This window comes from Aulonocara sp. 'chitande type north' Nkhata Bay, linkage group LG23 (genome assembly GCF_057382095.1).
Source record: "Aulonocara sp. 'chitande type north' Nkhata Bay isolate Kocher_YH1m ecotype deep benthic linkage group LG23, A_spYH_male_GT1.1, whole genome shotgun sequence".
Lineage (NCBI taxonomy): Eukaryota > Metazoa > Chordata > Actinopteri > Cichliformes > Cichlidae > Aulonocara > Aulonocara sp. 'chitande type north' Nkhata Bay.
Window position 1 is genome coordinate 42218294 of NC_141365.1, and position 13518 is coordinate 42231811.

The window sequence follows — 13518 nt, forward strand, 5'->3', positions numbered from 1 at the left end:
CGGGCCCAATGAACTAAGGCCCGGCCACCAGACGCTCGCCCTCGGGCACCCTCCCCGGGCCTGGCTCCAGCACGGGGCCCCGGTAATCCTATCCCAGGCAGGGTAAACTGTTCCCTCGATGTTCTCTTCATAAGGGTCTTCTGAATCGCTCTTTGTCTGGTCCCTCACCCAGGACCAATTTGCCATGGGAGACCCTACCAGTGGGCTAAAGCCCCCAGACAACATAGCCCCTGGGATCCCTGGGACACACAAACTCCTCCACCACAATAAGGTAGTGATTCACGGAGAGGGTCTGACCATAATGCACAACAAAATGTTTTACAGAAACCAGTCAAGCCAAATCACCCCAAACACCTCATACCAACTGTCAAGTACTGTGGTGTAGGGGTAATGATTGGGACTTTGCTTTGCAGCCGCAGGACCTTGGTGTTTTTCAGTCACTGAGTTAAACATGAACTCTTCTGTATATCAAAGTATTCTAGATCTGTCCAACAGCTGAAGTTTGGCTTAAAGCTGGGTCATTCAACAGTGATCCCATGCATTGCAGCAAATCTACCACAGAATGGCTGAAAACAGAGAACAGTCAAGGTTTTTACAGTGTTAAAGTGAAAGTACAGACCTCAACACAAATGCCTGCAAACATAAATGAAATAAAGCAATGCTGTACATAGCAGTGGACCAAAATTCCTCTGCAATAATGTGAGAGACAGATAAAGTCAAACAGAGTGACGTGAAAACTTTCATGAATGTCTATTGTCATTTCCAAGGGAAATAAGGCTTTGATACCAACTTCTGCAAGCCAGTAAAAACTGAGGTTATCATCATGCAGTCAAAAAGTTTAACACATGTTTGCATGATCAACACATCTCACACCACATATGTAGAATTTCTGACTTAATAGTTTCATTAAACTAGTTAAGCCGACTACAATAACAGCAAGGTATGTTGCAAACACAGTACAGAGGTGATATATGCTACCTGATTAAGTCAATTGTTAAGAATGCAGAGCTTTGACATACCCTTTAATCATAAGATAATAGATCTTTTCACAACCAATGTTTCAGCCCTGCAGCAGATTCGTCTTTAACACAAGTTTCCACAAAGGTAATGTCACAGGCTTGCCAAGCAGACACATCAAATCTGATTTCGTTTCACTTTTCTTTCTCATGAGAGGAAAGAAATTTGCTTTTTAAGCAAGTGAAGCCTTAAAGAGGCTTTGTGAAGTCACGAATACCCTTAAACTCTATAGCGGAGAGGTTATAAAGGAATTTCGGAGTTAGCCAAGAGCTTATCCAGCTTATCCTCTTTATAAAATTCTACCGTCTTCACGTGTAAACTGTATGCAGACTTTATAAAAGAAATGTCTTATTTAAATTAACCATGCTGCAAGCACGTCTGCAGAAACGTGAATTACATTAGATGCAAATTGTTTAGTCACAAATCATATGAGAAAATGAACACATGCACTAAAGGTGTTTCTTTCAAAATAAAAGTCTTCTTACAGAGGATAAAGACATCCATTATTTGACGGCACTGGATACAGGTTACACATTAAAAATCTGTGCACTGGCTGGATGCAGGTTTCTCTAGAGTAGCTGTTTTAAGATGGCTATAAAATTCCTTCTTTTCAATACATTTCTACCATATTTGGGTTTAATGAAAATCCTTCAAGAATGTAATTATGTAATTAATTATTTCTATTGTCCACTTTCTAGATCAAGAGTTTATCTTAAGATAGAGAAACTGAATGGTTTGTTTTTCTTTTTTAAAGTGTATTTGTTTTAACTGAAAAGCCTTCAGTAGCCCCTTTAATTCTAGACACCTGTAGCTGAACAATATTATTTTAACAATGTCAGACAATTCTAGTTATTACACAGTTTGAACCCCCGTCCCCTCTATATTATTATTAAATGTTGTTCTTTCCAAAAAGAGCATGCAGTTATTTCATTTTACAAAAGACAACAAAAAGGCGGACAAACCCAAGTTTGGGGTAGATTTATAACACCTAGAGAAAATCCCCTGAGGTGGAGTTAGCCATGTGTTTATGCAACACCTCCCTATATAATTCTGCCCAATGTTCAGTTTACGCATTCAGCTGCGGACGCTTATATCATTAAGCTGTAAACAGAATCCATTCACCAGGTGAGTATTTTACATTTAAGTAATTTTACTTTAGAATGAACCTTAGAATACCATAAGAATTTAATTCTGAACACTAATTACTGCATATGCATTTAAACATTGGAAACCCTCCTAAAGGTGATGCTGTAAAAAGTATCTAAATATCAATAAAAAAAACGCTGTGTTTCATTTTTTTTTTCATTTTTGTAGTTTTCTCTCTCTCTGTGTGATAGATAGACTGGTGGTCCGTGCAGAGTGTACCCTGTTTCCCTCCCTCTGACAGCTCAGATAGGCTCCAGTTAGAAAAGCTGTTAAAAAAATGGAGGGATACGTGGTTCCAGATCATATTAGAGGAATGAAGTTTGCATTATTAGAAACAATATCTCTTCAGGTTTTTAATGCTGTGGTTGAACACAGGATGAAGAAGAAGCTCATCATTGATGTGGACACTGGGGTGGATGACGCTATGGCCATCATGGTGGCCCTCGCCAACCCTGATGTGGAGATTTTGGGGATCACCTGCTGCCATGGCAACACACCCCTGGAGAACGTCCTCAAGAACACGCTGCGTGTCCTGAAAGTCTGCAATAGGCTGGATGTAAGTTTTGAGCAGAGTGTGGGAGAGTCTTATACATGGATATGGTGACAGATCTGACTGCATGGTTGCATGCTGGATGACCTGCTATTAAATGCAACCTACAATACAGATTCCAGTGTATCGTGGCTGCTCAAAGCCTCTGCTGGCCCGCAAACAGCATGCGGGTGATTACCACGGGAAAGACGGGCTGGGGGATGTCCCGGATCCAGATGCTCCAGGCTTGGATCTGCTGCAGAAGAAGAAAGCTGTGCAGGCCATGATCAAGCTTGTGAAAGACAATGCTGGAGAGGTGAGTGCTTTGTTAAACATGTTGCTAATGTACTGTAAATAAAATTTAAGAGCAAAATTTTTCTGTGTATGCATGTATTCTATGCATACCAGAATTATTATAGTTTTTGGATTCTCTTTATTTATTTTAATTTTTGTTTTTAATTCAGTTTAGTTCGGCTTAGTTTCTAGAGCGGATTTGCTCATTTCAGTTCAGTTGTTATTAAGTTTTATGTATCTAAAACACAACTCAATGACAACATTGTTTCACTACATGTGCCTTGAATTTGGGATTTTCTTGAAATGGTTTATTTATTTTAAAAAAAGGTAAACATAAAGGTTTACTCTATGTAAATGATCTATTGAATTTCACTAAAAAAGTAAATTTCTAGATAAAAAACCTTTATTTGTAGGGGTTTTGTTCATCCCAAAGCTATGTTATGAATAACAAGAGCATTCCAGTCATCAACACAAATTAGTCTTCTGCCTTCAGGTGATCCTCGTAGCCACTGCCCCCCTCACTAATCTGGCTGTCGCAGTGCAGTTGGACCCTTCCTTGCCAAAAAAGCTGAAGGCGCTCTACATCATGGGGGGAAACACTGAATGTAGGCTTTTATTTACTCTGATGTACTTATTCTCTGATTTATGATTTTTTTTCTATATTAATAATAACAAGAATTGCATTAATAATGTCTGTGTGCAGCCAGAGGTAACACCACAGTGTGTGGAGAGTTTAACTTTGTAGCCGACCCAGAGGCGGCTTACATCGTGTTGGACCGCTACACCTGCCCAACCTACATGGCTACATGGGAGTTCACCTGCAGGAACAGCCTTCCGTGGGTAAGGAAACAGACAAGTTGTACAGCAAGCTGTATGGCTTTACACTAACTGAAATTACATTTAGAATAATATTTGAATATTTGTAATAATGCTGTTTTTGGCTTGACTGATAATTTCACAGTGATTTAAATTTGCACCCTCAATTTTTCCTCCTGTAGTCTTTCTGTGACACCTGGCTTGCCGAATCTACACAGAAAGCAGACTTCATGAAAAAGATTTCAAGTCTTTCAAGGATGGTAAGAGTGTGCAAATGATATTATTACAATAATTAGAATCCCATCCCCAGAAAGTGTGACAAATTTATATCTTAATACATTTTTGCAAGAAAATATGTTGCAAGAAGCACTGGATCCCCAGGTGCTGCGAATGATGAGGAATTTCTGTTAAACAATTTTGAAGTTTTTTCACCTTTATTAGATAGGCCATGGGAAAAATGAGACAGAACAGCAGAAAGAGAGTGGGGGAAGACAGGCCAAGAGAGCCTCGGATCAAACTAAACCTCAGACTGGTATCGTGTCATGTGTTCACCAGCTCAGCCCAGTGAGCTAAACTGCCACTCCTCCCAGATTAACTTGTCTAAGCAGGATCTTAGTGCTGTGACACAATAATGCCAGGCTTCAACACACTGTGCTGCCAAAAGAATGTTATGACACTTACATACATGTCGTTACACATCCTTGTTCTTTAATTTATAATTTGCTGAAAGGGGGGAGAAGCATAATACATAAGAAACAAAAACTGTCGCACTGATAAAATGATTGAATGATTGCAGCTTTTCTCACAGGGAGTGGTGTAATTCTCACATCAGAAAGGTCACTCTCCTGATTCAGGTTGTGGGGCAGAAGCCTGAACAGAGAAGCATAGATTTTCCTACGATCACCACCAATGTTCCCTCTAATTTTTCACGTGTCTGAGCGAACACACAAACCTCCTGAGCGTCCCTTGGACCACTGTGAGCAACAGCAGACGTGTGCACTGTGGTCACGCCAGCATCGAATCCATCCAAATTACATGGTTTATTAAAATAATCAAATTACAGCATTTACATTTATGTTAGACTACTTTTAATTAAGTGCTTTAACCCACTTACAATGAAAATTAAAAAAGAATCTTGTTCATGACTTGTGTAGCATGTTAACACTGTTGGAAGTAAAAAGAACTTGAACTCCAATTTTGAAAACACAACTTTCTATTTTATGATTTTTTTTTAAAGCTCTGACTTGTATTATGAGTATGAGTCTGTGGTCTGGGAGAGAGTCCTGTAACTCTCTGTCTGCAAAATACAGTATATAATGACCAACGTTGGGCAATTAATTATATAGTTACTTCTTCAAAATAGTTACTGGATTATGCAAAAAACTAAGTTTTTTGCAGCTGTTTACCTAAAAATGCAGCCAGGGCGTTTTTTTAAATATACATTTCAAACTATTTACAGAACAATCAGCTGTTCTGCATCAAATCTGATGCCACACAAATTAGTGTGCCACTCCAAAAAATTATCTCTGTCCACTATGAGATAAACGAGAACAACAGCCTGATACCTGCAGGCCTGACAACAGGAGATGTATCACTCCTGTAACACCTGTAACATTCAGCAGTCGCCTCATTGTTCTGACACACACAACAAAACTACTGACTACACTACACACTAACTATACAAGATTTGCCCTAAACATCGCAAATCTCTCACATCTCAAAACACGTCACTCCTAAAACCTCCCCCCTTCCTAAACATCTGTTGCCATATAATTTTTTGATTGGTTGACATGGTACATTTTTCCACCAATAGGAAAGGGTGGTGGGTTTTTGGTTTTGTTTTTGCTCACAGGCTTTCCAGCGTTTTCCTTATAAAACACCGTTTCTTCCCGCAGTAAATATAAACAACGACAGTATTCAGGAAGAAAACCAAACATTACATATATTTTTTATCATAACTCTGGTTTTACGTGGCCGATCAACACAATTTAAAAACTGGTATAAAGTCCACACTTTTTCCGTCAATTGTTCTGTCTGTTCTGCTCACATCTCCAATGGTTGTACACGTTGTCATTAACGTGGCTTCCCTCCACATCAGCCACGCCTCTTTGCTAGCTAAAACACCGGTGTTGGCGCATAAGGACGCGCATAAGGACGCAACCACAGGCTTATGGTTGACACGTATAAGCCTGTCAACCACGTTGATTAGCTGCGTATATACGAATGTGAATGGCATTATTGGCTGGACTATGGGATAAGGTGGCATCGTTCTAATCCCATACGGGAGCAGCCAGTCACTTACTGACTAACCCTGCAAAACAGAAATGTTAAAGTATTAATTTTAATTTCAATTCAGGTTAGATTTTTTTTCTGTGTGCAACACAGATTTTCTGTGCGCAGAGACTGTGCCAGCAGTGCGCAATTGCGCACGCACGCAGCTTAGAGGGAACATTGATCAACACCATAGGAAACCAAACTACCATTGTATACAGTGTGAGAAGAGCACAACTTACCCCTCTTGAGTTGTCTGATGGTTCGCTTTGAACCTGACCAAAATTCTCATTCAATTTTTATCTTCCATGCACTCCTGGCTGGTACAGCCTTCCACCCATCCAGGTCACACTGCTCTCCAAATAAGTGGTTAAATCCCCCAGCAGAGCAATTAAGTCCCTAGATGTAACACTCTTCAACCCAACCAGTGACTCCAAGAAATCTGGGTTACTCTACTGGCTTGTGGCACATAGCCAGATTGACGTGCCAGGACGTCCACTTCCAAATTCTAAACTGACATTTAAATGGTGTTAATAAGCTAACAAGACCAAAGGTTTTGCATTATACTCCCCAAGGTCTCTCAACTATACAAGGGTAACCACAGAGTGTGAAAAGAGGAGTCTACAGGTGTTGGTTGAAGCCCTCTAGTGGCAACTTTTTTTGTTTAGACCTTGGTCCTCCACTGGCTTACAGATAATCACCAGTGTTGGGTAAGTTACTTTAAATTAGTAACTTAGTTACATTACTAGTTCAAAAGTAACTCAGTTACTTCAAGTTACTCGTTACTTTCAAAGTAACTAGTTACTAGGGAAAGTAACTTTGGTTTTACTCAGAATTCTCTTGTTAATGTGTTGCTTCCGTAACTGGATACCCAGCAAGATTGTCAGTCCTCTAGCTTGCTTACTTGCCACAAGTGCACTGTGCCACGTACCAATAGAAAGGAAAAAATAATGTGCATATTTCCACGAGAGAAATCCCACGCCTGGACCGTCGTTGACCGCCGCCATGATTCTAGCCTACTAGGGACGGGTGGAAACTCTAATAATTAACCTTATGAACAAAATAAAGTTCAACATCAACATCATAGCACCCCCCAGCTGTATAGAAACTCCGTCATGCTAGCTAGTACCCAGTACAAAAAAGTCAGCATAACTAAAATAAACTCCACCTTAACTTGGTTTATATCTGACCCAGATAGACTGCAGGTCATAACTTCTTACCTGAAGGTCATTTCACCTGACACTCGGACCGGCGGCCACCTCGGGTCTCTGCTCCTCTTGCCTCCCCTTTCCCTCAACCACCTGCTGGCCTCCACCACTTGCTAATGTTACTGAATCTGTTGAAGCTCCACGATAGCCACCGCAAGAAGTAACGAATAACGACCCTATCTAAATCCCAGTAACGATTAACGCGTTCCTGATTTTGGCATAATAACTAGTTACCATGCTCGTTACCACAATAATAACGTAGTTACTGTAACGCGTTACTTAATAACGTGTTAGTCCCTACTAGGGATGGGTGTTGATAAGATTTTCACCATTCCGATTCCATTTTCAATTCTGTTTAACGATTCGATTCTTTATCGATTCTCTAATCGATTCTTATTTTTAAAAAAAGGAGAACACTAAGGTCGATTAGCTTAGAACTTTGTTTTATATCTTCTCTTTGAACAAGATAGAAATTTAGGAGTAACATGGCCTTACAAACCCAACAGTGAGATCTTAAGAGATCCACAGCCTATGGCTCTTCCATGGGGTGTCACAGGGTCCCCAGGAAAAAAAATTGTAAATGTAAAATAATAAAATAAATATTCTTCTGTAGCAATAACAAAGTATAACAAATTATTCTGTAGCAATTACACAAGAATTCCCAGTAATGTTCCTGCCTACAATTAAACACATTCACTTACCGAAAATCGGGGGCATCTGCTGTGGCAAATGGGTGCAAGCCTTTTACCACAAACTTAGTCACTGCTCGGTGACATTCGTCTATCCTGGCCTGAAAGGAGACGCTACCGGTAGACTGCAGTGAGAACTGCCAGCATCTGAGCCACCACAGTAATGGCAGGTTTTGTAATAAGGCAGATCGTGCTAACATAATATGCACTGTTAGTTGATTATTTACCTGCCGCATTAACGGGAGAGGACGTGGAAACGTTACCGCTGCTGCTGGGTTGAGATTCACGAGTCCGGAGCGGAATTAAAAACACGACATTCATTTAAGGTCATCGCGTGTTTTGTGAGCAAATGCTTTTGCATATTCGTAGTGTTTCCTCCCTTAAATGAAATTCTACTTTACAAGTATTGCAAGTTGCCCTGTTGTCATCCGTTCTCGTAAAGTATGACCAAACTTTTGAGCATTTGAGCCGCTTAGGCGCCATGTTTTCTGCCAGGTAAATGACGCTCCGCAACGTGGTGACGTCATTCGGGGCGACTGGAATCGATAAGGGAATCATTTGCAAAAATGGCAAACAATTCCAAGGAATTGAAACAGTTTGAACCGGTTCTCAACAAGAACCGGGTTTCGATACCCATCCCTAGTCCCTACACTGATAATCACAAAATGTCTAAATACCTCTGATGTACTGATTTGACAGAAAGCCCAATCAGCTGACTATCAGAAGGAGATTACTGCAGGAACTGGTTTCAATTCCTGTGACGTCTATGCCTTAGCTGCTGCCATCGATGATACATTGATAACTGAGAGCGAAGAGGTAAGCAACTCCTGATTTTTATCAGGTTAAGTAAAATTTCAAGTATTGTTTAACAGTTTCTTGTGTTTCTCCTTCAGGTTGCGGTGGCAGTGGAGTTAGAGGGGACCTACACCCGAGGCATGATGGTGGTGGACTACATCCAGAAGCTGAAGAAAGACCATAAGGCCATCATCATGAAGAAAGTTGACTTGGAAAAGTTAAAGAAAATGTTGACCAATGCACTCAAATAGAATGTTTCTATGCATGCTGAATGCGTGAGTTTGGTTCATAACAAGAAATAAAAACTGATTTTTTTCTCTTTGAAAAAGAGCACACCAAGTTGCTGGTGCCTAAAAGCTGCTGGGAATTGATTTTCCAGGTCGCTCACTATAACCCCACGGTGAATAATGGTCCAGTTTTCATGGCCAAGCATGTGGGCTTATGTGTCTGTGGTGTGAGCTGTTGAACCAGCCAGCCATTCCAAAAGTGCCTTTATGCCTATTGCTGTTAATGGAGGTCCCGTTTGAGTTCACTGACATGGACCTTATCGGGCCATTTTATCAGAGTGCACAAGGATATCACTTTGTATTTGTTCTAGTCGATTATGCGGCATATTATGCGGATATCCAGAGGCAGTGCTGCTGCGCACCATTTCTGCAAAGAGTGCGGCGCAGGCACTTTTCAGGTCATCTCCCACATCGGCATCCTGAAAGATATACTGACTGACCGGAGAACTTTATTCATGTCCCACACACTGAAAGAGCTATACAAATTACTGGGCATTAATCTGTTCAGACCAGCATCTACCACCTTGAGATTGATGGATTGGTGGAGCGGCTGAATAAGACTTTAAAGTCCAGTCCTCCACTCATGAGGATGAATGCAATTGGGATCTCTGGTTAGACCCTCTGTTGTTTGCAGTGTAGGAGGTGCCCCATGCCTCCACGGAATTTTCTCACTTTGAGTTGTTGTTCAACAGGAAGCCACGAGGCTTGTTGGACTTGAATAAAGAAAACTGGGAGGAAGGTCTGAGCCCACCTAATAATTAGATTCAATAGGTTCTGGGCCTGACAGCAAAGCTGCACATGTTGGGGAGGTAATCACGAGAGAATTTGCTCCAGGCCCAGGAATGACAGCAGCACAACAGAGGTGCTATTCATAGACAATTTTCACCGGAAGATGCTTGTATTGCTAACTTTTTTTCAGCGCAAAGTTACTTGCAAAGTGGCAAGAACCCTTCATGGTCACAGGGCGAGTGAGGGACGTAGACTATGAAGTGGTACGGTCGGACAGGGGAGGAGCCACCCAAATATATCACCTTAACCTTCTTAAAGCGTGGAAAGAAGCTAAAACCAATTCTCTGGTGAGTCTGGTTAAGGAGAGATGAGTGGGGGGTAGAGGCGCCAAATTCAACCATTCCCACCTACCTCCCCACCTGGGCGGCACATGTGCGGTCCTGGATTACCTTTGGCCAATGAAATCTGACGTGTTTTCAAAGTGTTTCTTTTATTTCTTTTAATCGCTCTATATCTAAATATCGACCTCATTAGTATTATAAGAAACTTCATATATAAAGTTTTTTATAAAAGGGCTTGGATATAATTTCACCATATATAAACATAATTGATCACCTTTTCACTCTTCATAATTTGTTCAGTTTGCTTCACATGATCTGATCTTCTTTCCTCTCCATCTTAGATTGAGGGCACAAAGAGACCACTCATCAGGGATTTAGCAGAGCTGATCAATAAGATGTGACTGGCCCAGCAGAACTCCATAATATCACTAAAAGAGGAGTGCCAGAAGCAGATGTTAGCTGCTGCTAACATTGTTGCTCTTAACTCCATAGACCTCCTGAATGCTGTGAATTAGGCTCGGGTCAGGGCTAGCGTCACCAAGCCCAAACCTGTCTCACAAGATGTAAAAGATTTTGGTCAAACTGTGCAATCCTCAAAAACACTGTTAAGCGCCAGGAGCTACATCTCAGATTCTACAGGCCTCAGTTAGTATGTTGAATGTTAAACTTCATGACAGTATAATTAGAAAACAACCAAACAATTGTCTTTTATAGAAGGATTACGAGAAAAAAAACCTTTTCTCTAAAAAGAGCATGGCAGCATAGCTTACGTTTCTTCTTGAACAATGTGCTCTGCACAGATGGAACCAGATTGGAGACGTTTGGCCATTATGCACAGAGTCAAATAAAAAACAATCCAAACATATCAGCACAAATAACTCATGTCAACAGTCAAGAATGGTGATAGAGGGGTAATGACCTTCACTTATTTTGCAGCCACAGGACCTGAGTATCTTACAGTCGGTGAGTTAAACATTATTCTAGAGTCAAGACACAAGTTTCTATAAAGTGAGAGTAATTGGCTTCCCAAATACTTGGCAAGCACAGATACATCAATTATGATCTTCAAGTTTTTTCTTCCTTCTCATGAGAGGCGGAATTACAATTTAAGGGCTCTACACCGCAGAGGTTATGAAGGAATTCCCACCTCCCACTGGGCAGAGTTAGCCAAAAGCTAATGCAGCCTCTCTCTAAGTAATTCTATCCACTCTTCAGATCACAGCATTCAGCTGCAGTGGCTCATATCAGTAAGCTGTAAACATCTGTCAGAATCCATTCACCAGGTGAGCATTATACATTTTATTGTTACTTCAGGTCAACTTAGGGTAACATTAGAATGCAATTCTGAACACTGAATAGTGCATACATTATAGCACTGAAAACTAGCCTAAAGGCAAAGCTGTAAAAGGGATCTAAAGTATATTCTCGTACCTTGGCCGTAAAACCCGTTGAAGGAGTCTTTCATTGGTTTTTCATGTTCATATTTTGGAATTACTATAAACATAAGGTTGTTCTACAAGTAAAAGCTTATGACAATGTGAAAAGAAAAACACAGGATGAAGAAGAAACTCATCATTGATGTGGACACTGGGGTGGATGACGCTATGGCCATCATGGTGGCCCTCGCCAACCCTGATGTGGAGATTTTGGGGATCACCTGCTGCCATGGCAATACACCCCTGGAGAACGTCCTCAAGAACACGCTGCGTGTCCTGAAAATCTGCAATAGGCTGGATGTAAGTTTTGAGCAGAGTGTGGGAGAGCCTTATACATGGATATGGTGACAGATCTGACTGCATGGTTGCATGCTGGATGACCTGCTATTAAATGCAACCTACAATACAGATTCCAGTGTATCGTGGCTGCTCAAAGCCTCTGCTGGCCCGCAAATAGCATGCGGGTGATTACCATGGGAAAGACGGGCTGGGGGATGTCCCGGATCCAGATGCTCTAGGCTTGGATCTGCTGTTAGATGGCTTTGTCAAACCTGTCTGGGGAAGTGGAATGGCTTTATTATCTAAATGCATCTATCAGACTCATATTCTGTAAATGTTTTGTGGCTTGGTTCAGTGACAACATTGTGTCAATAGAGGTGCCTTGACGTTTCCATTTTCTTAAAATGGTGTAATGGTGATGTGGCGTTCAAATTAATTGAACTCTAACACATGAAATCACATCACCTGACCAATAGTAAGCTGCCTTCATTGATGGTACATTTGCTTCCTCTTTACATATGCACACGAAAAATTCTATATAAACTTTCATCTTAGTAAAGCACAAATTTCTCCGACTGAAAAATTGTCTCAACACATTTTTATTTAAAAAAAGAAGATGCATATGTTATAATGTTATAATTATGTCATAAATAACAAGAGCACACCAGTTATCAACACAACTCTGTCTTCTGCCTTCAGGTGATCCTCGTAGCCACTGCCCCCCTCACTAACCTGGCTGTCACAGTGCAGTTGGACCCTTCCTTGCCAAAAAAGCTTAAGGCACTCTACATCATGGGGGGAAACACTGAATGTAGGCTTTTATTTACTCTGTTGTATCTTTTAAGTGATTTATGTGTTTATGTATCTATTTTAATAATAACAAGAACTGTAAAATGTTTGTGTGCAGCCAGAGGTAACACCTGCCCAATCTACATCTCCACCTGGGAGTTCACCTGCAGGAACAGCCTGTCATGGGTGAGGAGAGAAACAAACTGAACAGAACTTAAGCATACTTCCCGTATGCTTAAGTTCTGTTACAATCAACAATTATACCGTTTTAAAGGTTTGACACTGACAGAAATGACATTTAAAATAATATTTGAATGGATGCAATGACAGTATTTCTGACTGGGTAAGCAGAATGTTGCACAGGCAGACTGCATGGCTAGATGCTTGTTCTTATACAGCCATGGAAAATAGTGGCCCATGGTGGTGATGGGGTTATGGACAATGAACATGAGTGCATTTTATTGTTGGCATTTTGAATGCACAGAGATACCGTGTCGAGATCCTTGAGACCATTGTTGTGCCATTTATCCATGACCATAACCTCACGTTAAAGCATGATAATGCATGGCCCCATATTGCAAGAATATGCACACAATTCCTTGGAAGCTGAAAACATCCCATACTTGCATGGCCAGCATACTCACCAGACATGTCACCCATTGAGCATGTTTGGGACGCTCGGCGTATATGACAGTGTGTTCCAGTTCCTCCCAATATTCAGCAACTTTGCACAAGTATTGAAGAGGAGTGGACCTACGTTCCACAGCACACAATCAACAACCTGATCAACTCTATGCCCATTGCACACCATTTACCTCACAAGGTGCAACACATCTCCATTAGATGTGTTGCACCTTGTGAGGCAAATGGTGGTCACACCAGATACTGACTG

General features: G+C 41.0%; 2 protein-coding genes across 2 annotated transcripts; both read left to right on the forward strand.

Moving 5' to 3' along the window:
- The first annotated feature begins 2074 nt into the window (after positions 1–2074).
- LOC147302488 (inosine-uridine preferring nucleoside hydrolase-like) lies at positions 2075–9086 on the forward strand. Its single transcript, XM_086282657.1, has 8 exons — positions 2075–2142; positions 2539–2719; positions 2829–3008; positions 3480–3591; positions 3690–3826; positions 3985–4062; positions 8670–8786; positions 8864–9086. Exons 1-8 carry the CDS (start codon positions 2075–2077, stop codon positions 9014–9016), a joined length of 1026 nt encoding a protein of 341 aa, XP_086138783.1. The 3' UTR covers positions 9017–9086.
- Positions 9087–11339: 2253 nt separating this feature from the next.
- Positions 11340–12833, forward strand: LOC147302489 (uncharacterized). Its single transcript, XM_086283582.1, has 4 exons — positions 11340–11405; positions 11668–11858; positions 12537–12648; positions 12745–12833. Exons 2-4 carry the CDS (start codon positions 11679–11681, stop codon positions 12831–12833), a joined length of 381 nt encoding a protein of 126 aa, XP_086139708.1. The 5' UTR covers positions 11340–11405; positions 11668–11678.
- The last annotated feature ends 685 nt before the right edge of the window (positions 12834–13518 follow it).